General features: G+C 53.3%; 1 protein-coding gene across 1 annotated transcript; it reads left to right on the top strand.

Annotated features, from left to right (window-relative positions):
• Nucleotides 1-5,668: 5,668 nt before the first annotated feature.
• LPO (lactoperoxidase) lies at nucleotides 5,669-26,083 on the top strand. The gene is made up of 12 exons (XM_055132228.1): nucleotides 5,669-5,732; nucleotides 6,914-7,001; nucleotides 14,205-14,362; nucleotides 15,886-16,003; nucleotides 16,314-16,443; nucleotides 17,024-17,230; nucleotides 18,433-18,757; nucleotides 20,820-20,980; nucleotides 22,440-22,686; nucleotides 23,431-23,604; nucleotides 25,192-25,429; nucleotides 25,876-26,083. The coding sequence occupies exons 1-12, from the start codon at nucleotides 5,669-5,671 to the stop codon at nucleotides 26,081-26,083; spliced, it is 2,118 nt and encodes a 705-aa protein (XP_054988203.1).
• Nucleotides 26,084-26,849: the final 766 nt, after the last annotated feature.

The raw sequence follows: 26,849 nt of genomic DNA, 5'->3' as shown, positions 1-26,849 counted from the left end.
TGTGTGTGTGTGTGTGTGTGTGTGTGTGTGTGTTGCAATGTGCTAGTGATAAACTTTCTCTTCTTGGGGTATTCTCAGCTGTTGCTATTGCTACAATCTGTTGGAATCTCTGTGCTGATATATGAGATGATATTGGCCTTGTTAGCTTTCTACCCATTACTGAAAAAAATATACTGCATAGCTTATAATATGCTTATGGCCCAGGGACCATTGTGTCTGCATGTATTGTTACCTTCATGCTGTAGCTCATGGTACATTACACATAATAAGGCAGTATTATCCTAGAAGGCTTTCCAGGACTAAGTTCCATATTTGGGAATCAGGGGGACATATCTGGCAGTGCTCAGGGGCTACTCCACACTCTATGCTCCTGGCATCATGTGATATCAGGGATCCCTGCACTTAGGCCCTTGTGCTATCTCTCCAGCTTAGGAAGTTATGTCGTGGAACCCTTCAGACCCAGTGCAGCCAAGATCTTTCTAAGGAGGCAGTTTCCTGAATCGCTAGAATGTGAATCCTGGAAATGAGTTCCTTGACAAGCGTCCTGTAAAGTTCAGGGACTAATGAAACAAAGAGGAGCAATGCTTGACTGACAAAATGGACAGTCTTTCAAAGAAAACAAGAGGAACCTACAGTCCCTTGCTCATCTTTTCTGGAAAGCTGCCTTCCGGGAGCCCCGCACACCTGCCTGGGTCTAAGTGAAACTTTTCACTCTATTTCACCAGTCAAAAAAGAGAAAGGTCTGTTTTTGGAGGGTAATCTGAGGAGGCTTGTTTTTGATTGATTAATTTTGTACAGTCCCCCAGAGTATTTTAAATCCAAAGTACATTTTCCTACAAAGAGGCTTGTGTCTTAAATTTTCTACCTGTAAAACACACATTTGTGAAATATCACGTTTTTCTGACCCTCTTGAATGGCTCTAATGAACTTAAATTTTTTCAGTTATTGTGGTAGACAGGATATGTAAATCAGGTTTTTGTTGAGTGTTTGTTTGGAAGCCACATCCAGCAGTGCTCAGGGTTTACTCTGCACTCAGGGATCACTCCTGGCAGGGTTTTGGAAACCGTAAGTGGTGCCAGGAATAGAACCTGAGTCGGTGGCATGCAAGGCAAACACCCAATCCACTGTACTATCTCTCCAGCCCCTGTAAATATGACTTTAAAGCAATTCTTCCTGGCTATTTGCCTTTTTTAATGGCCCTTCCTGATGGAAGATATAAAATCACAGAATCCTAACATTTACTTAAACAACTATCGATGGTATGACTAGAGAACAAAGCAAAAGTGAAGTGACTGCCCAGAACCCTCTGGTTGCAGAGATGAGGCTCAACGTCCCACCATAACAAGGACCAAACCCATGTCCCCTCTGCTGGTCAAAACTGGGGGAGTGTTTTAAATTTTTGACCTGGAAAAGTTAATATCTTTTAATCACTTTTTTTAAATCACTTTTTTTTTGCTTTTTGGGTCACACCCAGCGATGCACAGGGGTCACTCCTGGCTCTGCACTCAGGAATTATCCCTGGTAGTGCTCAGGGGACCGTATGGGATGCTGGGAATTGAACCCGGGTCGACCATGTGCAAGGCAAACACCCTACCCGCTGTGCTATGGCTCCAATCACTTTTAATGCAGAAGAATCCTTTGGCTTCCACAAAGGAGTGGGTGAAAGGAAGGGAGGGACCAAAGGTTAGTGAATAAACAGATGGTGGGGTTATTCAGATCTTTTTATGGCCTTAGCAAGGACCAGCCTGCTTGGAAGCTGCCTGCCATGAATACAAAAGGATAATATATTGATCAACTGCCTTTTTGCAGTGCTGAGGGTCCAACCCTGGAGTTCACACATGCAAAGCGTGCACTCTACCACTGAGCTACAGTCTAATTTTAATATGTGGCTGAAATACAAACTACTTATTTAACCTGAAAAGTGAGAAGAAGAGGCGCCACTTTATGCAGCCAGTGATATTTCATCAACCAATCCTTGCTATTTGGCAGTTTCCTCGTGCATTGGCCTGAAGTCACAGGGTGTTTCCTGCTGAACCTGAGCGTCTCCTCCAAGCCACATCAGCCCCTCAAAGTCCATTCCCAGAAGTAAAGTCTTGGCAGAGGTATAAAAGCTCCTCCAAGTGGAGCAACTCCCCCAGTTGCCATCAGGCCAGAGGCTAAGGCGCATTTGGCAGGTAAGACTCATCAGCTTTATGAATCTTCCCTGGTCTGGGCACCGTTTGTGATGACATTTCCCTGAAGACTTCTCGGGAAGCTGGGGACAGGGTTTGAACTTGTCTCTGTCGTCAGGCATTTTCTGGTGCCAGATTTAGCTGCCACCATAGCAGGTCATTCCTGTTTGGTGTCAGGGAGAATGTGATTAAATTTAGGGCAGGGAGGGTGTAGGGGCTTCTTTGCATTTGAGAGACTGAGTCACAGAATGATAAACTACCAGGGATGGAAGGAACCATCCACCTTGCGTTTCTTTTGTTTAGGAACTGAGGCCTAAGAGATAACGCAGACAGGGCAATAGTAACAGAACGAAGCTATGAGAGACATTCCTGAGACTTGGGAGAGATTCCAGAACTTCTGCACCATAGTGAAAATATTGCAGTGTTTTCAGGGTCCCCTAAACCAGGGCTCTACCATCTTCATCTTGCTTCCTACACCTTAGACCTGCTATCTCAAACATGCTATCCTCACAGATCTGAGCACCTGCTTAGTCCTGAATGTCTAGTCCTAGTTGCCCTCAATGCCTTGTGGGCACCCGGCTCTCATTAAGGCATATAAACTGCAGCAACACTAAATAGGCTTTATTCGGAGAGGGTGGAGTGGTTGGAGCAAATCGATTTTCTATATGATTTGGTGTCCCCAACCTGAAGCTGAAAATGAAAGACTTTTGTTTTTCTATTCCGTAGACGTCTGGCTAAGATCTACCTCCTCTCCATCCTCCTCTTGATCCTGGATCTGCACAAAAAGTTCAATAGAACATTAGGGTAGGAGTGTTGGGGTGGAGCGGGGGGAAGGGGTGCTTGTTGGTTGGCTTACTGGCCCGTCCCACCACTACCAACAGAGTTCTTGCCACTCATGGAAAAGGACCCCACTGATTCCTTCCTCCTGATCCTTCCTTCAGCCACCTTGGTGATTTCTCAGGGAGTCTGAGAGCCAGATCCTAGAAGGTGCTGGTGCTGAGTGTGGTCTGCAAACCAGAACCAATGGTACCTCCTGGGTGCTTGTTGCAAGTACAGATGCAGACTCTCGGGGTACTTTCAATAAATTTTTGAGTCCAAATCTGCATTTAACAGATTCCCCCAATGATCTGTAGGCACATTAATGTGTGAGAAGCTTACTAACCATACCCCTTTCTCTCCTTCTCCCTCTCTCTTTCTCTCCCTCTCTCTCCTTCTCCCTCTCTCTTTCTCTCCCTCTCTCTCTCCTTCTCCCTCTCTTTCTCTTCCTCTCACTCTCTCCTTCTCTCTCTTCCTATCCCTCCCCCTTCCCTCTCTCTATCCTTCTCCCCCTCCCTTTGTCCCTCCCTTCCTCTCTCTATCTCTCTATCTTTTTCTCTCTCTGTCTCTGTCTCTGTCTCTTTCTGTCTCTGTCCCCTCCCACCCCCCGTCTCTGCATTTTCCCAGCACTAGATTCCTAGGCTGTAGAAACTTCATTCACTCAGTATGGACGCAGCATCTCCTGATACTAAGTTACTAAGTTTATACAATGGAAAAACAATATAAATACAGAGTCTTGAGGAGCTCAGAGTCTGCTAAGGAAATATACATAAAATCCATGACAGGCAACTGGAGCAAAATACTGTTAGAGGACAAAAAACGAATGACTTAGCTTCTATGAGAGAAATCTGGTAAACTTCACAAAGGAGGTGGCATTTGGTCTGGGTTTTGAAGAATAAACGGGAGCTTCGCAGGCAGAATGTGAATAGAGGCATGGCCCTGGGTCCAAGGCTCTGGCTTTGTCCCCAAAGTGTGCTTTATGTCTCAGGAAAGGCTCAAGGCTTTTCTGCAAACCATGGACTTGGGGGATTCTGCATTCTGCATAAAAACAAATAATATGGATGAAAATCTAATTATCACAGAAGTCTCTTGTTGGCTTCTCATCCTTGGAAGTCCTACGTCCTCTGCCCTCTGCCCTGTGTGTTTCTGGTAGCAGTCATGTCACTCCGTCTTTTCAAAGGCATGACCTTGCCTTTGTCTGGCTCTGCTGTCCCATATCCCTCCTTCACACCCACAGGTAAAGTTGGTTGCAATCTGGAAAACCGTTTCGACCTTGAATCCCACAAATTCCCAGTGAGGGAAAAATGAAGGGGGTCCTAAGGAAAGAAGAGGAAAAACAAATACCTAAGTTTAAATTTTTCTGATTAAATTTCTGAACTCCTGGGACTGGAGTGATAGCACAGCTCATTTGCGTTGCATGTGGTCAACACAGGTTTGATCCCTGGCACCCTATGTGGTCCCCTGAACCCCACCAGGAGTGATCCCTGAGCACAGGGGTAGGAATAAGATTGAGTGCTGCCACTGGGCTGGAGCTATAGTATATCGGGTAGGGCATTTGCCTTGCACATGGCCGATTTAGGTTTAATCCCCAGAATCCCATATAGTCCCCTGGGCACCACCAGGAGTAATTCATGAGTGCAGAGCCAGGAGTAACACTGGAGCACCGCTGGGTGTGACCCTCCCCCCCAAAAAAAGATTGAGCACCACTAGGTATGGCCCCTACCCCACCCGCCAACAAAAGGGACAGGGAGAAATATTGAGGGTTGGGAGGAAGATGGAAATTCTAGTGTGAGGCACAGTTAGTTCTCTTCTGGCAGTCCCCACCCAGGGGAGAGGGTCCCAGGCGTGTCCTGAGGCTCACCTGGATAGCCCAGCTCCAGAGCCCCAACTTCTTTGTGGCTTCAGGGGGTGTTGACCCTCTAGCCTGTCTGATATTGCTCTTCCTGGTTCTACATCCCAACTAGCTGGGGTGTGCCCTCTTGCAAAGTGGGAGAACCCGTCAGGTAAGTGTGCCCCCATTCTATCTGTACCCCATGGGTGCCCTCCTGGGTAGCAGCTAGCATCTCCGAGGATGTAACTGGGGCCTGCTCCCCAGCCCCCCGTCTGATGTACACTCAGTGAAACCCTTGGGAGGCAGAGCTGCCAGGTGGGCTCAGAGGAAGAGGTGCGATACTGACATCCTCGGGCAGCCACCACGCACGCAGCCCTGCCCAGGCCTATCATTACGGGGGGGTCCTCCCAATTAGTGCTCTGGGCTGGGTTTCTGAGGGGGTCGCTGTGGCAGCGCCTGGATGGTAGGGGGTCCTCTTTCCTGAAGGGAAAAGGGGCAGGAACTCCAAGGCTGTCCTCAGTGGGCTGGGTTCAAGGGCAGAACCCACATTCCAGGACCCTCCATCGCACCCTCACTTGGCAGGCCAGGTGCTGCGAGGTTGTCACTGACCCCCTGAAGCCACAGATGAGGTGGGAGAGATGTGGAACTGTCCCTGGGGATGCCGAGCTCAGGCCCGTCCATCACAGCCTGGCAGGGGTCCACACCACCATAGACATACCCGATGGCCTTGTGTCTGTGCCAGAGTGGCCAGAGCTTGGGGAGGGTCTGCTCTGCTGTCCCCTCGGGATCCCAGTCCCTCCTGTGGGACCTCTGGAAGGCTCGACACCTGACTCTGGGTCTCCTTTCAGACATGCGGGCCCTGGTGCACCTCGCTGCCCTCCTGGCCTTCCTGCCCTGGCTCCAGGCTGCGAGCGGTAAGTGGCCACAAGACCATAAAAATCTACCTTCCTGCCATCAGGAGGGCTGGAAGCCACATACCACGGGGCTAGCAGGGTCCTGTTCCTTCTGAGGGCTCTAGGGATGACCCCCTTCCTCGCCGATTCAGGCTTGTTGTGGGCCCTGGCAACCCCTGGCTCATCCTGGCTTATAGCTCCCCTCCCGCCACCCCTCTCCACGTGGCCTTGCTCACTGCATGTGTCCTCCCATTAGAAGTCATTGGACCAAAGACCCCCAGTTCTGTACTCTGTTGATCTGCCAAGACCCAGTTCCTACAGAAGGTCACAGGCAGAGGTCCCAGCTGGACACCTATTTAGGGGGGAGACTATTTAACCCACTATACTCCCCTTGCTCAGAGAATTAGTGTGGCCCCTGGCCACACACCAGCCCCCTACTGTGACTGAAAACAAGGAACCCTACCTGCTCCCTCTCGCATCCCTTTCTCCACCTCAGGAGCCCTGTGATCAGCTTTAGGGCCCAGGTCAACAGGCCGTCTCCAGGCTGGAGTGATAGCAGAGTGGGTAGGGTGTTTGCCTTGCATGAGGCCAACTCAGGTTCGATTCCCAGCATCCCATATGGTCCCCCAAGCACCACCAGGAGTAATTCCTGAGTGTAGAGCCAGGAGTAACCCCTGAGCATTACCGGGTGAGACCCAAAAAGAAAAAAAAAATAACAGGCCACCTCCGGGGCTGTACTCAGAAGCTATCACCCCTCCTTCACCCCTCCCCCAAGGGTCTGAGCCCAGGGCTTCTTCAGCTGGGGGTCATGACCTCAGAGGGGTCCCTTGGCACTGAAAATAGGGGTTGCAAATAACTCCAGCAATAGTGAAAGTTTTCTGAACACACAACCCCCAAAAATGACTTTGAAATGAAATGCGTCACGACCCTGGGGTGTTCGCCCTGCACATTTCTCAGTGAGGAGGAGTTGTGAGTGGGGCAAGTTTAGGAAGTGGGGCTCGCAGGGGCAGACGGCGATTCAGGGCTCCTGAGGCCCCACTCTGGCCTCCCAGTTGAGGAGCAGGGAGGTTCCCTCCTTCAGGCCCTCGGCTCCTCGGGAGTCTCTGAGAAAGCCTCAGATCTGAAGGGGCTGAGACGCAGACGGAAGCAGGAGGCATGTCTGGAGGGGTGCGTGACAACCCCTTCCTGCTTCTCTCTCTAAGCGCAAACCACAGGGTCGGCTGCCATCTCGGAGACCGTGAGTCAAGTCAAGGCGCAAGTGAACAAGGCCTTCCTGGATTCCCGGACCAGGTAGGGGAGCCCCCACCCCCTTACCCAACACACACTCACACACACACACACACACACACACACACACACACACTCACTCACTCACTCACTTCCTGGCAATGACAAGGAAGCCCATTGAGATCAACCTATAACCTCATCAATGATACAACCTGCCCTTCCCAAGGATGCGGCTGTGGCGGGCAGGAAGGTCAGGCAGCACTCCCGACACCCTCTGCCCATCCCGCCTAGCCCGAAAGCACTTTCTCTCCCAGTGGTTAGTGCTTCCTGAGGTCACGCAGTCCCGGAAAGCCTGGAGGAGAGAGCGCCCCATCCACCCCTAGACTCAGGTGATAGCGGCAGGGAAGCATTTGGAGGGAGGGAAGAAGGTGAGGTAAAGGGGGAAGGGAGCAAGGTGATGGACCCAGGGGATCTGTTTCTGCCCGCCTTGTAGCCAGGCGGCTGAGTTCTCCTCTGCCCACTGTTTCCTTGTCAAGGAATTGTGGAAGCTGCCAGCTCGGGGTGGGGAGAGGCAGCACAAGGCGAGTCTCAGCTGCGTTGGCTCTGAAATGGTCATCCAACAAGGCTCTGAGTATGAGCCTTTGGCAGCTAGACCTAGCACTGGCAGCGGGCAGAGCAAGACTGGCGCCCACCGAGACACCCGGACACACCAGCCCTATAAAAGCTTCCCAGGCTTTCGGGAATCCCATAGGACACAGCAGAACCCCATCTTTCTTCTATGGCAGGGCTGGTGTTTCCAAAGTAAGCTGAGAAGCCTTGGCCCCCTGTCCTCAGCCTACCTTCTAGGTTGAGAGGAGGCCGAAAGCGAGAAGGAACCGTTATGCTCAGCAGGAAGCAAGCACGTTCCCCCACCCCACTCCCCCTCTCTTCACACTGGCATCAGGCTCCGTTTCTCTTGGCCTCTGTCTGGTCTGTCCTGTAATTTTCATGGTGAAGGTGTTTGGGACTGGGTGGTGCCTGGACTGAACCCAGCCTTCCAATATCCACAGTATGCGCTACAGCCCATGAACCAACTCTCCATCACTTCCCCCCAACTTTTTATTTTTCTGACTTGTGGATGCCAAGAGTGCTTTGGCTTCTCTAGTCCCAAGAGGATTTTGGGAGGGCTTCAGATGCCAGCCTAAAAGAGAGAGAGAGCCATTCAAAGTGAGCAACAGAAAATCAATTATCTAGTGCCTGCCCCTGACAGACAGGCTTGAATGGTGGTGGGAAAATTTGAGCAAACTATAATGCCCAAAAGCAGAGAGAGTATATTGAGGACATTGGCTGCCATAAAGGCAGGGTGAGGACTGGGGTAGGGGTGGGGGTGGGGATACTGGGGACATTGGTGGTGGAAAATGTGCACAGATGGAGGGATGGGTATTCGATCACTGTATGGCTGAAGCTCAAACATGAAAGCTTTGTAACTGTATCTCACGGTGATTCAATTGAAAAAAAGAAAAAGAAGAAGAAGAGGGCTGAGTGAGCTGAGGGGCAGAGGGAGCAACCCTTTTCCCTCTCCACAAGCCCCCTCCGATTTCTGGGGCTTAAGGGGGGGACGTGGTGGGGAGGGGTGGGAAGAAACAGTGAGGTGTACGTCGTTGGCAAAGCCATTGCCTTCAGGGCTCCTTCCCTCCACAGGCCCTTTTCTGCCTCTTGGAGAAGCTGTTTTCACCTCTCTAACCAGGGGAACGGCTGCCTGCCCCCATGCTCCTCCCCCACTTCCTTCTAAACAGCTTGCAGGAAAAAGAAAAGTTTTTCCAGCAACTAGAGGGTGTGTGGAGTTGGGGCTCTGAGCACCCCGTCCGGCTCGCTCTGCTGTCGGGTACAGAGCTCCAGCCGCCACGGCTTGCTTGCAGGCTCTGTCTGAGCAGGTGACGACCACCAGCCAAGATTCCTGGCACACTCGGCCCTTGTCACTAGAGTGAAATCAAAGGCAGGAGAGGATTTCAGCAAGCATCTCCAGACGAAGCTCTTTCCCTCCTCTACTTCCATCCTCTGAGAGCCCTCCGGTGCAGAGAGTATAAAAGCCACAAACTCAGTGCTCATCACTGACTGTACGTGGTAAATGGACTGCTTTGAAATTCACCCCCACTTGCAAGTTCTGGGAGTTAGGGGACCTATGGAGAGGAAAAGAGTTGCTTCAGAGGCTGGAGAAAGACAGCAATAGGTTGGAACCCCTGCTTTGCAGCAGCAGGCCTGGGTTTGATCCTTGACGCTGTATAGGTCCCCCAAGCGCCTTTGGGCATGACTCCCAAAGTTGGCACTAACCCCTGAGCACTGCCAGGTGTGCCCAGAAGCAAACTCAGGAAGTCACATTTAAACACCTTGTTACACGAGCAAACTGTCGGGCTGGTGGTTAGCACTGAGAGTGAAGAAAAGAAACAGCAGGTACTATTGTCCCATCCTGGGTCCCGGAAAGCCTGACGCGGGGTGTGAGGGACCAGCCCAACAGGAGGGTAGTCCAGGCCCAGGGCAGGGAAGAGTTGCAGGGGCTCAGGAACAGAAAACAAGGCGACTCCTAAGGATATGGCATATAACGAGGGTGGGGACTGTGGTCCTGAGGGCCACAGAGCACAGTCAGAAAACAGATTGGGGGTGGGGAAGAAGGAGCAGAGGGGAGAAATGAAGAGTGATTTTGTTTTCATTTAATTTTTAGTTTGGGCACCACACTCAGTGGCGCTCAGGGCTTACTCTTGACTCTGTGCTCAGAGATCACTCCTGGCAGGGCTCAGTGAACCATCCGGGATGCCAGGGGTTGAACCCAAATCGGCAACACGCAAAGCAAGTGCCCTACCCACTATACTATTGCTCCTTAAGGAGTGACTTTTTTTTTCTTTTTTGCCCCCCCCTTTTTATTTTTAATCGAACCACTGCGATAGACATTTAAAAAGCTGTTCATGATCGGGCTTCTGTCATACAGTGTTTCAACACCCATCCCCCATCAGTGCACATTTCTCAGCAGCAGTCCAGTGTCCCCCGTTCCCTCCCATCCCCCTCACTCCACCCCACCCCCACCGCCTGCCTCTATGGCAGGCACTTTTCTTCTTTTCCTCTCTCTCTCTCTCTCTCTCTCTCTCTCTGTCCCTGTCTCTGTCTCTCTCACTCTCTCTGTCTCTCTCTCTCACTCACTCTCCCTCTCTCTCCCCGCCTCCATTTTGGGCATTGTGGTTTGCAATACAGGTATTGAACGGTTACCATGGATATCGCTTTACAACACTCAGTTATTCTTTCAACACTCAGTTATTCTTCAGCATGATCATTTCCAACTATCATTGTCATCCTGGTCCCTTCTCTATCTTACCTACCCTCTGCCCCACACACACTTGTGGTAGATTCCAACCAATGACCAGAGGAGTGACTTCTTAAAGGATATGGAGATCTCTTTTCCAGGTGATGGAAATGTTCTGGGATTAGGTAAAGGCAATGGTTGTACAACATTATAAGGAAGAAATGCAATAAGTACAGAGAATCACCCCAGCCCAGGGCCAGCCAATGAAATGCTTCGATCAGAGTGTACTGTGCTCACTACACAGAGTACTGTTGCACAGAGTGACCTCATTCTGAGATCCCTGGGACAGGGAAGGCTTGGGGGCGTGGGAGGCGCTGGGGGGCAGGAGCCTAGTTAGGAGGGCAAGGGAGGGGCCGATGGGGAGATCAGGGTGCAGCCTGCAGGAGCAATGAGTTCTCTGGAAGTGCTGTCAGCACCCCGAGCCCAGCCCTGGCGCAAAGGAGGCAAGTCCCTGGTGAGTCAGAATTCAGGTGGGAGAGCCAGGCAGAGCAGAGGGCAAGGGAAGGAGGAAGGAAGAACTCCTAGAACCCTGGAAGAGGCCTTCTAGGTAGAGCACTTTTTTACCAGGGTGGCCTTGAGATGTCTTGTCCCAGCCCCTTCAGGAGTGGGCTACCTGGATGGTGGTTCTGATGCTAACATGTACTGTGCCCACTACACAGAGTACTGTGCACAGAGTACTGTGCCCAGAGTACTATGCCCAGTCCAGCTCCAGGGGCTGGCTCTTGCTCTCGGCCAAAACTCCTGAGAAGCACTAAATCAACCTAGATAGAATATTTGTGTTTGAGATTAGAAATAATCCAACAGCACAGCTTGATCTGAAGCTTCATCCTCATCCTATGGGTAAGGAAATGGTACCAGGAGGCAGTGGACCGGCCCTCAGGACACCAGGTGCGAAGGGAAGCCTGCACTCAGGGTTCCGAAGGAAGCTCGACTTTGAGCCCTGACTCACTTTGAGGTCATGTCAGCAAACCAGGATTCAAACCTTGCCTCTAGGCCCAAACTCTATGACAGTGTTGGCCAACAAAATAGTATCTGCGATGAGGAAATATTCTTTATCTGTGTCCTGTTAAACAGGAGCCACTGGCCACCCAAGGCTACTGGGCACTGGAAACATGACTAGTGCCATAGGGGAACTGGATTCTTCATTTGTTTGTAACATTGAAGAATTTCTATTTAAGTGGCCACACATGGCGAGTGGTTAGCAGGGAAGACAGAGCAAGGCGCTGGGCCACTGGACTTGCAACAGCAGCAAAACTGCTTCATCTCTGGGTTTTTGTTATTGCTGTCGTTGTTGGCTTTGGGGTCACACCTGGTGGTGCTCAGGGGTTACTCCTGGTTCTGCACTCAGGAATTACTCCTGCTGGTGCTTAGGGAACCATATGGGATGTGAGGGATCAAACCAGGGTCAGCTGCATACAAAGCAAGCACCCTCCCCACTGGACTAGTGCTCCAGCCCCTGGGGTTCTCTTTCACTGAAGTTGAGGGCATGGAAGAAGAAAGGCTGGTGATTAGAGGTTAGTCATCACAGCCCTTGTCCCCACCCCAAGCACCCTAGTGGACCATCAGAAGAAGGCAACAGACCCTTCACCTCTGAAATCAGTTAATAACCTGATCCATGGTGACTGCCAAGTGTTGGAACCAGTGAACTGTATCCCAGACCAAGGCTTGGTGCTGGTGAGAACTGAACCACTTCCAATCATTTAGAAGTGTAGAGCCTGAGAGATCATATGAGTACTGCCTCATCCCACTCTTGGGGAAACTGAGGCATGGGAAAGCCGTAGAGGGTTATTTTTGTTGTTGTTGTTGTTGTTGTTTTAATTTTGTTTTGGAGCCACACCCTGCAGTGCTGGGGGCTACTCCGGGCTCTGTGCACATGGGCTGTGCCCAGCAGTGCTGAGGGACCTTGTGGCGCTGGGGACTGACCCCGGATCTCCCACACCGAGCATGCTTTGCACACATGCGGCCTGCTGACTTCTCTCTAGCCCAGTAGAGGGTTCTTAGGAGGAATTTCTCTGACACTGCCTTGCCATCGATCAGTCACTTGTGTATTGTCACAAACTTCCTAGATAAGGAAGTTATGTTACAGAGGGGAAAATAAGGAATAAATTAGGGTGAACTTTTTGGCCAGGAGATGTCAGCAAGACTTTACCTGCCACTATCCACATCTCCACTGACTCCAGGACCTTATCTGTCCCATGAAGTGGTTTATATCAGTCGGTCAGAGGTGCAGAGACTAGACATACAAGAGGAATGTGGAGAGCACGGAGGGTCAAGGCATCGATTTGGATCATGACCAAGAGCGATTGTCAGAGGCCTCTTTTTATTCTATTTTTTTATCAGTTACATCCTAATGACTTCATCCCAAAGAAAGAATCACTAACGAGAGTACAGTTATAGAGTACAGTTATAGGATAAGCATTCGTCAAAAGAACATCAGGGTATACATTGTCTTGTCAAAGCTATGTTGTCATGATTAAGATGTCAGAGGAGGGACTGGAGCAATAGTACAGCAGGTAGGGTGTTTGTCTTGCACGCGGCCGACCCGGGTTCGACTCCCAGCATCCCATATGGTCCTCTGAGCACCACCAGGGGTAATTCCTGAGTGCAGAGCCAGGAGTAACCCCTGTGCATTGCCAGGTGTGATCCATAAAGCAATAAATAAATAAATAAATACATACATACATAAAATAAAATGTCAGAGGAAGATATGGAGCTGGACACGTAGGCTCTACAGATCACGTCCCCCACATTCTTGTGGTCGGTTACACAAAAAACAAAGAGAAGGCTTATACTGACACTTGAAGTTCAAGCCAGATTAAGGATGTGTAAGAGAGGGGAAAATGCTGCTTTATACTGCCAAGATAATGTATGATCAGGAGGGCGTATGAGAGCATGCTGTACTTCTTCAGATCATCCGGACTCACAAGTTTTAGCTTGCCCACTTAACTCAAAGTGGGGCCTTGGTTCTGCTTCCTGCTTGCAGGGCAGCGTCCAGAGGCTTGTCCTAATGCCCTGGCTTAGCACCAACGTTATTCAATAAAGACTGTTTGCACAGGCAAAGGGGAAGATACTTTAGCATTTCTAGAATTTCTGGTCCACAAGATGCCAGGGGTTCTTCTGAATGAATCCATCAGTCCTGGGAGTCGAATTGTTTCGTTTGTTTAATTTTGTCTATGTTGCTTAGCTCAGTTTTAGGTTTTGTTATGGGGCTACAGGCTGGTCTTCATTTTTGTAGTGCTTGAGGGGGAAACTCTGAGCTTGGCACTCAGGGGTCACCCATGAGAGTGCTTAGGAGACCCTGCAGTGTCAGGGGTGGACTTGGGGCTCCGGCATGCAAAGCCTGTGCTCCAGCCCTTAGAGCATCTCCCTGTCTGATGAGTAATTTTTCAGAGGAGGTACATCCGTAGCTCTGCGGTGGGGGCACTCCTAGCAGTGCTCACTCTAGGGGTGGGATTCGCTGTCCGGTGCTCAAGCCCAGCAGTGCTCAGAGGCCACCAGGGCAACGCTGACAGTGCTAGTGGGGGGCAGATGTGTGGTGTCGGGGTCAAAGTCAGGCCATACACCCATTAAGCATCTGCTCCGCCAGCGGAGTTCCTCCCAGCTCAGCTGCAGCCCTCTGGCCCCACGCTCCGACCTCCCATGAGAAACATTCCAGATAGGGCCGGAGCCACAGTCCAGCAGGTGGTAGGGCACTCACCTTGCACGCAGCTGACCCAGGTTTGATCCCTGGCACCAGACATGTTCCCTTGAGCTCTAGCAGAAGCAATCCCTGAGCAAAGTCAGGACTAAGGACTGCATACGGCCAGGTGTAAGCCAAAGAAACAAAAAAGAAAAGTTCCAGAAGCACTAGCAGAGAAATAAGGGATGCTGAGAGCACAGGAAACACCCGTTTCCCCTGGGACCTGGCCATGGCTCCCCATGGCTCCCCCCTGCAGGCTGAAGGCTGCCCTGCACTCCGAGATGCCCTGCTTGCAGCAGCTCACAGAGTACCTCAAGCACGCCCGAGGGCCCACACGCACGGCCGTCCGCCACGGGCAAGTGTGGGAGGACTCCTTCAAGAGACTGACGGAGAGAGCCAAGACCAATACCACAGGTACTTCGCCCCCACAATCCCCAGGTTCAGCTCCCTGCAGCAGAAAGCACAGGCCAACCCCCAAAGTGCAGACCCCTGGGGCTCCTCCCCTCCACTATGCCAGTGACTCCCTAGGATGCAGAGCAAGGAGGCGCCAAAAGACCATGGGCCCCAGCAAGGTCACACGAGGGGATATACCTGCTCCTGGTTGATGCGTTTATTTATTAGGGAGCCTCCAAAGTAGAGCTCAGGGGACCCGGAGAGGGAGGACACTCCCGGTAATGCTCAGCCAATAAGGCAGAACAGTTTAGTGGTCGGATTCTGTGAGGTCAGAGACCATCAGGGACATAACAGTGGTGTCCAGGGGTCACCCAGGCCAGATCTGGCGGTGCTGAAGCAAGGGGGGAGGCATGCAGTGCCGGGGATGGAGCAGGATCCCCGTCCATGCCTTTATATAACACCATCTGCAGGACTTCCGTGCAGAGGGAGGGCTAAGGCCAGTAAGAGGAGTTCCCTGTGTAAGCCAGAGGGGTCACTACCGTCAACTAGCAGGAACTCTCTGTCCCAAGCCACACACAGTGTCCTTCCCTGACAGACGTTCAAGCCTCCTATGCCAGGCGGATACAGTGGGCTGATGTCTCGTTGCATCCTGGGCAGCGTGAACCAAAACCATGACCTGTTTTCTCAGGAGCACTGGGCACCTGAGATCTCCAGCACTTGCCAGCTCTCACAGGTTCCTTGCTCCCCCACCCCAGAGCCCAGACTCCAGGCTGCACCAGGCTTCAGTCCAGGACACAGAGAATGTCCTGGGGCCCCCAGCCCCTGTGGCATGTTCAGAGCTGTCTCTCCCCAGCACTGTTTCTGGCCACATCCCCGCTTGCTTGGTGCCGGCACTGTCAGGGAGGCTTCGGAAGGAGCTGGGCTCATCACAGGAAGCCTAACCACAGCCACCTTAGAGGCAGAGGATGACTAACCACACTGGGAGCTTTTGCATTACTAGCAGTGCTGTCTTGGTCTAAAGCCTTGGTGGTCTCCGTTTCCTTCCTGTGAAATGGGAGTAAAAATTCTCACCTTGAGGCCAGGAGATCAAAGGACCGAGTACGGGCTTGGCATGTGGGTTTAATGCCTGGACTTCCTATGGCTCTTAGAGCACCACCCTATATATATATAAAAAAAAATCTTACCTTGGGTTAGGGAGATAATACGGTGAGCAGGGCACTTGCCTTGCACACTGAGAGCTGGGTTTGATCCCCAGCACATGTATGGTTCTCCAAACCCTGCTAGGAGTGTGATTCCTGAGTAATTCCCCTGTGCAGAGCAGGAGTAAGCCCTGAGCATCTCCAAGTGTGCCTCTCTGTCCCCTCGCACTGCCAAAGTCTTACTTTAAGGAGCTGCCAGCACTAAATGAATGAGACACCACCTGAGAGATTTGATCCACTTTAAACACAGTGGATTCCAGACGGTGTAGACTCCTCCCTGGATTCTGCCTCCTGCCACCCCCGCCAGAGCCTCAGCATGTGCTCCCGGGACCCCTTCTGTTGCAGGCCCCAGGCTGGACCTGACAGCGCTGTCCTGGAAGGTGGGCTGCGGGGCGCCTGTGCATGTGGTGCCATGCGACCAGGACAGCCCTTACCGCACCATCACCGGAGACTGTAACAACAGGTGACCCCTCATGAGTAGTTGGGGTGGGGGGCACACGCAGTAGAACCCCCCCTCTTATCCCCCAGCCCCTTGAAAAGGAGCCCAGCATCTTGCAGGGTTGGGGGCGGTGGGCGGGGAGTGCAGTGCAGAACTCCCACGTTTGAGGGGCTGCTCCTCTGCGCCCTTCCCCCTCCCACACTTCCCCCCCACCCTTGGGGGTGAGAGGTTCCCGGTCCATCCAGCTTGGCCCCACCTGGGAATTGCAGAGAAGCGGGGCAGGGATGGGGCGCAAATGAGGCCGAGACTGAGCACGGGGTTTGCTCGATTCCAGGGAGAACCCCGCGTTGGGCGCCGCCAACCGGGCGCTGGCGCGCTGGCTGCCCGCCGAGTACGAGGACGGGCTCTCCCTGCCCTTCGGATGGACCCCCGGCAAGACGCGGAACGGCCACCCGGTGCCGCTGGTGAGCCCCGAGCCGGGAATGACCGGGAGCCCGAGACGGGGACTTGCTCTCGGGCGATGCTCCCGAAAAGCGCCACTGGAGGGCAGCAGAGCCCCGAGCCCCGAGTGGGTCCATGTCCTCGCCGAGCCCCACGCGGTGGTCACGTCGCCGCTGCCCGCTGCCAGATCCCTGCGGTGCCCCAGGCAGATGGCCTCCCTGCCCCCTCCTGCCCGCGCCTGCCCCGCCCCAGCCCCCGGAGCGCATCCGCTGTTGTTTGCCTGGAGGTCTGCACCCCTCCCCAAGGCCCCTCGCGGATTCCCAGACCCCTGCACACACTTAGGGGAGGGGGCAGCCGGGCTCGGTTTGCAGCCCTCAGGTCTGGAGGTCACCAGACCTGTGGGCAACCCCCCACGCCTGAGCTTCCCCTCTCTGGGATTCGAGTCTCCACGTCCACAAGGTGGGGGCCGTGCCGCCCCCCTCTCACGCTTAGCATCCTCTGGGATGGCATGCACTTGGCCGCAGGAGCGCAGGGTCCACAGTCCACGACAGGCGCGGAATCCCCCAAGCCTTGCTCCCTCCAGCCCGCCCTCCCTGGTTGCAGGCGCGGGAAGTATCCAACCACGTGGCGGCCTACCTGAATGAAGAGAGCGTCCTGGACCACGGCCGGTCCCTGCTCTTTATGCAGTGGGGCCAGATCGTGGACCACGACCTGGACTTCGCCCCCGACACCGAGCTGGGGAGCAGCGAGTACTCCAAAGCTCAGTGTGAAGAGCACTGCATCCAGGAGGGCAACTGCTTCCCCATCATGGTAGGTCCCCACGCAGGCCTGGGTGCCTCGAGCTCCCCAGCAGCCAGGAAACAGCTCACCTGAGCACCCCGGAGTCCCAAGGGGAGGCGCACTGCATCTCCCTTTAAAGAAAGGGGGCCCTCGTGAGAAAGGGACCAGAAGCCACTGCTGATGAGACTGGGACGCTGGGAGATGATGGTTTCACAGCTCTGCATCCCCCAAGGGACTGAGAGAAAGTAGAACCACCCCCCCCCCCCGCCCCCAGCCTCACACCAGACTCTAGGAAATCCATCTCTCCCTGGGTCCACACACACAGCAAAGCTGGTGGAACCCCACTGGAACCCCGAAGTCATTCCTGCTCTGGGAGATGGTTTTCCAGGAGGACTGTGCCCCAAACAATGAGTCACGTTTACAGCAAGGACTTGTGGGGATTTTCATCCAGAAGCAAGCCTGAGGTTTCAGGGGTCTGTCGAAACTCCTGCTTGTGTTTTGGTCGCACCTGGCTCTGCTCTGGGTGACTTCTGGCTCTGCACTCAGGAAACCAAATGAGATGTTGGGGATTGAACCCCGGTCTGCTGTGTGCAAGGCAAACACCCTCCCTGCTGTACTATCGCTCCGGTCCCTGCCCTTGCTTCAAGGGCTTATTCTTTGAAACAACAGTCTGAGATGTGTGCTCAGAGAGGAAGCTCAGGAGCCGTGGGTTGAGGCCCACCTGGAGCTGAAGCCGCGTCGATTCCTTCAAGTTTGTAAATTGTTGGGAAAGTTCCTCATGCCAAGTCCCAGTTTTCTCACCTGTAGCATGAGATGGGATTAGCCATCTTAGAAGATTTTATAAGGACAAAAGTAAGCATTAAGCTGGCCTAGGTTAAGGTCTCAAATAAATAAATGACAGCTGTTATTAGACGTGACTATTCATCGTTTCCCACTGCTGCTTCCCTGCCCAGGGCTCTCAGACGTCCTCCGACCTCTGGAGCCCTCTCTGGGAGATGAAGGAATTGCTCTTAGGCCTTTTGAACAATGAGAGGGAATCAACTTCGGGTTGCTGCAGGCCCGGGAGGTGGAACCCCTGGTGGTGATGGGGGCTCTGGAGTTCCTATCTGGTGTTGGGGTGCCAGGATACCCTCATCACTTCACCAGCTTCGCACAGGATCCCTCTAGAAAGAGGTAGCCAGCGCCCAATCGTGATCCCCCTTTCCAGTCACCCACCCCTCATCTCTCCACAGCTCCCACCCAGTGATCCCAAGACAAGGAAGCAAGGGAAGTGTATGCCTTTCTTTCGAGCGGCGTTTGTCTGCCCCGTGCAGCCCTATCGATCCGTGGCCCGGGAACAGATCAATGCCCTGACGTCTTTCCTGGATGCCAGCCTAGTTTACGGGGCTGAGCCCGGCCTGGCCAACCGTCTCCGCAACCTCAGCAGCCCCCTGGGCCTCCTGGCTGTCAACCAGGAGGTGTCGGACCGGGGCCTGGCCTACCTGCCTTTTGACAACAAGAAGCCAAGTCCCTGCGAATTCATCAACACCACTGCCCGCGTGCCCTGCTTTCTGGCTGGTGAGTCGGGTGGGAGTGACAGGGGTAGGGGGAGCCCTGGGGAGACAGAGAAGAGTAAGAGGCTAATAGAATTTCTGGGGGGACCTGGGGGGACTTGCTGAGTCTCCCTTATCACCATCCTCCGGGAAAAACACACACTTCATCGCTATAGTCTCTGGCCCTGGGTCTGGACTGATAGAAGGACTCTGATGAAGAGAGAATATAAGAACACGTGCTCAGCGCGCGCATGCGCGCATGCGTGCATGCGTGTGTGTGTGTGCGTGTGTGTGCACGTGTGTGTGCGCGTGCGCACACACATGCACACTTATCTTTTATTAAATCAGGAAAGCACAAAGTACAGCCACACAGTCCCACCATTCACGGCTACTCATTATTGACTTTTTAATGTCTCTCTTTTCAGCATTTTCTCTCTCATAGATATGCTGAGTATTGTTATACCTCACTGGGATGACACTATGATGACACCACATCCTGTTGTCTTCCTTCACTCAATATAGCCCCCATGACCCAATTACCATAATTTATTATTTCAATCCATTTGGAGACATTTAAAGCTTTCTGTGAAATTTTGCTGCAGTTGCTGTTTAGACAATCAACACTCTTGTTGAGGGGACTTTGTGCCTGTTTTTATTTATTTATTTTTTTATGGCTTGGGGTCCACACCCTGTGGTGCTCAGGGATTATTCCTGGCTCTGTGCTAAGGGATCAATCCTAGCATTGCTTGGGGAACCATATGGAATGCCCAAGAAATTGAACCCAAGTTGGCCATGTGCAAGGCCAGTGCCCTACCCACTGTCCAATCACTCCAGCCCCATGTTTCCTTTAAGACCCCCCTCATAGGACCACACCCTCCTACCCTGGCATGACCATTGGGTCAAAGCTTTTGATAGGTCTCTTGGGAATCTGTGGGCACACATGCCCTCATCAATCCAGATGCAAACCACACCTTTCCTGTTTACTCAAGAATATCCACTAAGGGTGGAGTGATAGAAGAGTGGGTAGGGTGCTTGCCTTGCATGTAGCAGACCAGGGTTTGATTCTTGGAACCCCATATGGTGTCCCAAGCACCACCAGGAGTGATCCTTTAGTGTAGAGCCAAGAGTAAGGTCTGAGCACCACTGGGTGTGGCTACAAAACCAAGCATTTATACATTTAACAGCCTCTCCCAGTGATTAGAGGACTCCAGAAACTGTTCTGTGAAATATTGGTCTTTCATTACTTAATGACCCCCTTCTTGCCCTCCTCCTTTGTCACAGCCCCAATTCTGCCCCCTTTACTCCACAGAGACATTCTACCATCCTGGTTCCCGTCCTCAGTCCTAACCCAGCCCCGCCTAAAACCTTCAGCACCAAAAGCCCCACATTGAGGATCCAGGATTGACTTGAGGGGCAGAGCCAGTGCCTTGTACACACAAGGTCTCAAGATAGATTTCCAGCACTATGTAACCACCCTCCAAAGCCCCAAGCACCCTTGGGAGACCCTTCCAGAAAGCCCCTCTTATTTGTCCTTCTGAGAAGGCAGTTGGGATTTGAATTAGTCCTTATTAAAATTTGTGAGTGTCCTTGATTCCCCATTCTCAGAAATGTGCAATAACTCGCTCCAAGTCCCACCTCTGGAGGGCTGGAGTGATAGCACAGTGGGTAGGGCATTTGCCTTGCACATGGCCTATCCGGGTTCGATTTCTCCATCCCTCTCGGAGAGCCCGGCAAGCTACCGAGAGTATCTCGCCCTCACAACAGAGCCTGGCAAGCTACCTGTGGTATATTCGATATGCCAAAAACAGTAACAAGTCTCATAATGGAGATGTTACTGGTGCCTGCTCAAGCAAATTGATGAGCAACGGGACGACAGTGACAGTGACAGCGACAAGTCCCACCTCTACAGAGCGTGTGGTGGAGGGAAGATTCCAAACCGATGTGTCCTTGCCCCTCCCCATCTGACCTTCTCCTGGTTAAGGGACCTCAGGGGAGGATCCCTTTGGGGAGCCATCATTTCTGTGTTCAGGTTCCTGAATTGGGGGTCATCCGGGGAGAACCCACCTTCCTGCCTTCTGGGATTTCAGGAGATTCCCGAGCCTCGGAGCAGATCCTGCTGGCCACCTCCCACACCCTCTTGCTCCGAGAGCACAACCGGCTGGTCAAGGAGCTGAGGACACGTAACCCTCTGTGGGACGGGGAGCGGCTCTACCAGGAGGCCCGGAAGATCCTGGGAGCCTTCGTGCAGGTCCCACCTCTGCCCCTGCTGGCTGCTGCACCTCCAGCTACCCCCCTGCGCCCCACTCCTCTATCTCCTCCCCTCTGCTGCTTCCTTCCCATCTCACACTTCCCAGCCTTCCCTTCTCTGTCCCCTGGACTCAGTATATCAGAGTGGTGCAGACCCTGGGTACTTGGTGGTGGGGGGGAGGGGTGGGAGGCGCTGCCTGGAACCGTGCCTGGGACTACACATTCTGTTGCTCCCAGGACTGATGGAGCAGGTCTCTGGGTAGCCTGATTGGGTTCGCGTCTATGTTAGCATCACAGGCATGGTTACTTGGTACTGTTGATTGACTGACTGGCTCAGGAGAAAAAGTTTGGAATGGTTCTCATATTGCTGTTAATCTGCACATTTTAATTGAATGTGCTGGAAGGTCAGCCCCGGGGTCTGAGACCGCAGATGGGTTTGGTGCTACAGCTGGACCGGTCCACTGCAGCTGGAAATAGGGTTCTGTCTCCTGCTGCCTCCCACAAGTGAAGGAGCAGGCTCCTGGCTCCCACGATGATACTCCCATGGTCCATGCTGCTGAACAAATTGGAACCAGCAGACAAAGAAAACGATAAGAGGGCCCATGAGTGCAATAGGGTATTATGCACATTTAATTACATAATAATTGCGAGCTGGCAGAAATGTGAGAAACGGTAAGTGGAAAAGCAGAATGCAAAAATATGTATCTTCTAGGACCATAATCTTATAAAAATATTTTCATAGAAACAGAAACTGGAAAAGATGAATATAATTATTTTGTTACATGGTAACATGCTTTATCCTCCCAAGTTTTTAAATCGATGTATGCCAGTTTGTGGTTTTAAATGAAAACAAAACTAGAGATTGAGCTCTACAGTGTGGCCTTTCTTCTGGAACTGGAGGCTGGAGGAAGGTCCCAGGGCTCTCCTGGGAACTGATCCTGCAGTGCATCATTCATTCCTCTTGCCCCGGCCACTGCCCCGGGAGACTTCAGGGCTGTCCTTGGAGCCAGGGTGGCAGAGAGCACATCCCAATACAGACATCTGAGAGCAGCACCTGTGTTGAGGTGAACCACACAGAATCAGTAAAATGACTGTCCTAACCTGCTAGTGAGGTCCGCTCGGTCCCCGGGAGGGAACAAGTAGGCTCCTCGACTGTCCATTTGCCTTCCTGCATTTCGTTTTTTGTTTTGCGTCCACACTCAGCGGTGCTTAGGGCTTACTCCTGGCCCTGTGCTCATGAATTACTCCTAGCAGGGCTAGGGGCCTGTGTGGGAAGCTGGCAACCAAACCCAGGTCAGCCACACGCAAGGCAAGCGCCCTGCCCGCAGTACTATCTCTCTGGCCACAACCTTGCTGCATTTCTGTCCTCCATCCCCTTTGGCTAATGCCCCTCTCCAGCTCCCCCTGCAGAGGTCTCAGTCTTCCTGCACCATCTCCTTACAACCTGTTTCTCCTTCCAGATAGTCACCTTCAGGGACTATCTCCCCATCTTGCTAGGCGATGAGATGCAGAAGTGGATCCCTCCCTACTGTGGCTACAACCCCTCTGAGGATCCCCGAATCGCCAACGTCTTCACGTTTGCCTTTCGCTTTGGCCACGTAGAGATCCCCTCCACTGTGTCCCGCCTCGATGAGAATTACCAGCCGTGGGGCCCAGAGCTGCCCCTCCACACCCTCTTCTTCAACACCTGGAGGATTGTCAAGGATGGTAGGTCCTCGCAGGGAGGCCCTGTCACCCACCGGCCTCACCCCATAGGCCAGAAGTCAGCCTCTGAGAACCCCCTGTGTGACCTTGGGGAAGTGAACATCCCTCTTTTTGCCTTAGTTTCCTCATCTGTAAAATGAGGATGATTTCCTGCCCAAATCACCTGAGATTCCATTGTGGAGCTCCCTGTGACAATTCCTGACAGGGAGGCAGTGGGCAGTTAGGAACGGTTATTATTATTTTTCCCTCCTACGCGTCTCCTTCCCTTCTTTCAGTCTTCTTTGACCTTCAGGAGAGAATCGATGGGTTTGGGAAATAAATTGCTTTATCTGCTCCCTTTTAGAACTTTTCACCTCCATTAAGTGCCAAACACTGGGCCCATCCCTCTTCTCTCCCTGGGCTGGGCTGGACCGAGCTTTCCTGAAGTTCAGACAAGCCAGGGCCCTTTCCTGCAACTTCTGCTACCTCTTCCCAAGCCACCCAGTTCCTCGGAGGACCTTCTGGGAGACGGAGCCCGCTCTCTGAACTCCGGCTCCGAAGCCTCCCCGAAGTGCCCCCGCGTGGTTATTCTGCCCCGATGCCCCTGTTTCCAGCCCCAGGCAGCGGTCTGGACGGACCCCAGCCCCCTCGAAGGATGCAGGGATTTCTCACCCCTCCTCCCAGCCCCAGATGCTCCATTGACCTGGATTTCATGGCAGAGGGTCCGGCCTCCCCCATGCCCAGAACAGGCCCTGGTCTCCGTCACAGGTGGGATTGATCCTCTGGTTCGGGGCCTACTGGCCACGAAATCCAAGATGATAACACAGAGTAAAATGATGACGGGTGAGCTACGCAACAAGCTTTTCCAGCCCACTCACAGGATCCACGGCTTTGACCTGGCTGCCATCAACATACAGCGGGGCCGGGACCACGGCATGCCCGGTGAGTGGGCTACGGGCTGGCCCAGGAGGCTCGGAGCTGAGTCCTGATGTTCCTGCAGACTCTCCTATAATCCTGATTATCTGGTCTATTCTAAAGTAGAAGACAGGAATGCCATGGGGTGGCAGGGGTGGAGAGGGGTGGGGAGTTCTCCCAAGTGGTTCTCAGGAAACCCTGGGCCCCTCCCTGCCCAACCAGGCAGCAGTTCGAGGTAAACATCAGAAGATGTAGTGATGTAGTGCTGGGGTTTCCCTGGGCCTCCCCAGCAGTGCCTGGAGACTCCAGGGTGTACCAGGGAAGCTCTGAGAATCAGAGCACGTGATTAATACCTGTGCTATGTCCCGGCCCCAGAGATATTCACTTTTTCAGGGTGGTGACTGTTTGGGCCATGTGCAATCGTGTTCAGGGGCTACTCTTGGCCCCGTGTTCAGGGGTCCTTCCTGGTGGTGCTTAGAGAGCCCATATGGGGTGCCTGGAAGTGAGCGAGGGTTAATGGCATGGAGGCAAGTGCCTCCCCCTGTCCTGTCTCCAGCCTACTTTTTAAAAAATTATTTATTTATTTACTTATTTTTACAAAGCTGTTCATGATTGGATTTCAGTCATACAGTATTCCAACACCCATCCATCCACCAGTGTACATTTCCCAGCAGCAGTGTCCCCAGGTTCACTCCCCCAACCCTCCACCTCCCACCCCCTGCCACCTCCAGCCCACTTTTATTTTCTTCTTTTTTGGCTTTTTGGGTCACACGCGGCGATGCACAGGGGTTACTCCTGGCTCGTGCACTCAGGAATTACTCCTGGCGGTGCTCGGGGGACCATATAGGATGCTGGGAATTGAACCTGGGTCGGCCGAGTGCAAGGCAAATGCACTACCTGCTGTGCTATCACTCCAGCCCCTCCAGCCCACTTTTATTTTTTTTATTTTTTATTTTTTATTTTTTTTTGCTTTTTGGGTCACACCTGGCGATGCACAGGGGTTACTCCTGGCTCTGCACTCAGGAATTACCCCTGGCCGTGCTCAGGGGACCATATGGGATGCTGGGATTTGAACCCGGGTCGGCCGCGTGCAAGGCAAACGCCCTACCCGCTGTGCTATCTCTCCAGCCCCTCCAGCCCACTTTTAAAACTCACTTTACTCATCTGTGAAATGGAATCTTCCCTAAGTCAGAGATGAAGGGCATATCTGGTGCTCTCCTGTGCACCCTCAGACGAGAGAGCTCAGCAACTGTAAAACCAATTAAAAATCACAGGAAAGCTTAAGGAGAGGAACATGTGGCAGACAATGACAGTTAGACCTCTTCCGGGCAATTTAATGTTGTGAGTGGGAGCCGGGCGGCTGGGATTCCGTCCCTGCGTGACCGTGCTAGTCTCTCTGACCTTTGGGAGTCGCTCAGCGAGTCTACGCAGCAGTGCACATGTGTGTCTGTGCTAGAACTGTCCCTGCATGCACAGTGAGCCCCATATTCCCATAGGCCTCAGACACAGGATGCCCCCACCCCACCCTGCCTGGTTGGGAGTCCGGGCTTTCAAAGCCTGATGGAGCCCCGAGGAAGCAGCTTCTTTCCCCACCTCTCCTCCCCGCCCCTACAGGGTACAACTCCTGGAGAAGATTCTGTGGCCTCTCGCAGCCCCAGACACTGGAGGAGCTGGGCACTGTGCTGAGGAACAAGATGCTGGCCAAGAAACTCCTGGACCTCTACGGGACCCCAGACAACATTGACATCTGGGTAGGGGGCATTGCTGAGCCCCTGGTCGAAGGGGGCCGGGTGGGGCCTCTCCTGGCCTGTCTCCTGGGGAAGCAGTTCCAGAAGATCCGGGATGGAGACAGGCAAGTACAACCTCGGTGGGGAGGGGAGGCTGGGGGAGGGCATACCTGAGCAAGGGAGGATGGGGAAGGCACAGGAGGGCAGGGGAGGAGATGACAGGACAGGGAGGGCAGTGCAGGGAAGGGCAGGGGTAGAGAGGGGAACAGAGAGGAAGGTAGGGGCAGGAGGGAAGGGCAGGGCAGGAGAAGGGAGGGGAGGGGAGGGGTAGAGAGGGGAGTGAAGGAAAGGCAGAGGAGGGCAAGGGATGAGAGGGGAAGGGAGGGCACGGGTGGAGAACAGAGGGAAGAACAGGCAGGGAGAGGCTGGGCAGGACAGGAGGACGAACCTTCTTACTGTGGGTGTGGTCCACACTGGCAAGGAAGAACTCCGACCTCGGAGCACTCCCCATGGCTGCTGGCCGGGGCTGAGTGTGCAGACAAGCAGGGTCTGAACCCAGCCCCACCCGCAGGTTCTGGTGGGAGAGCCCCGGGGTCTTCACTAGGAGGCAGCGTGACGCTCTCCGGAAAGTGTCCTTCTCACGCCTCGTCTGCGACAATACCCACATCACCAAGGTCCCCCTGCACCCGTTCCAGGCCAACAGCTACCCACAAGGCTTTGTGGATTGCTCCGCCATCGATCAGCTGGACCTCTCGCCCTGGGTCTCGGTGGGGAACTAGGGGCCTCGCCACCCCGCCTGGGGCAGCCCTGATCCCTTTGGTCCGCAATGCCATTTCAAACAAGCCGACTGGTGATGGGTCCCTTAGTGCTCCCCACCAGTCCCCAGTCTTCTTGTCCTTGGGTCTGCCCACACTCGCCCATGCGTGTCCTTGCCAGGAGTGCTAAATCGCATTGGCTCGGGCCCCAAGAGCTCATCCCTAGCTTGCCAGGTGTCACGCTTCCCGCCTGAACTGGTCTTGGCTGCCTTGGTGCTTGCACTTCCCCCAGCCTGTCCCCCTAGACTGTAAGCTCCTGGAGCCAGGGTCACAGCCTTGCCCGGAGTCTGTCTCCGGGCACCAGCCTGCGCGTGCACAGTAAGCATTCAATAAATAACTGCAGATGGACCAATTGTGCAGGTGGCATCACTGGTACCTTCTGGGCTTGGAATCACTCTCCAAAAGAACATGGATCAGCAATCCAGATGCACCTTGCTGCTACAGGGTCCTGGGGAGAGTGGCTAGGGTGGGAGCCATGGTGTGGTGGGATTTCAGAGAGGCACAGAAAGGAGGAGGCGGGCTGGGCAGTGGTTCTAGTGGCAAGGCATGCATCTGACATGTGTCAGCCCTGGGTTCCATCCCCAGCACCTTGAGCCCCTCACACACACACCAGCACTGTCAGGTGTGGCCCCAGCACCTCTGCCAATCCAATAATGCAAATATAAGGAGGTAGGAAGGGGAGAGATGGAAACAAAGAAGAAAAGAGATGGGGAGGCTGGAGCGATAGCAC

Source organism: Sorex araneus, chromosome 3, assembly GCF_027595985.1.
Source record: "Sorex araneus isolate mSorAra2 chromosome 3, mSorAra2.pri, whole genome shotgun sequence".
In the NCBI taxonomy this organism is placed as follows: domain Eukaryota; kingdom Metazoa; phylum Chordata; class Mammalia; order Eulipotyphla; family Soricidae; genus Sorex; species Sorex araneus.
The sequence above is the reverse complement of the archived record's forward strand: the minus strand, read 5'-3'. Positions and strand labels throughout refer to the sequence as shown.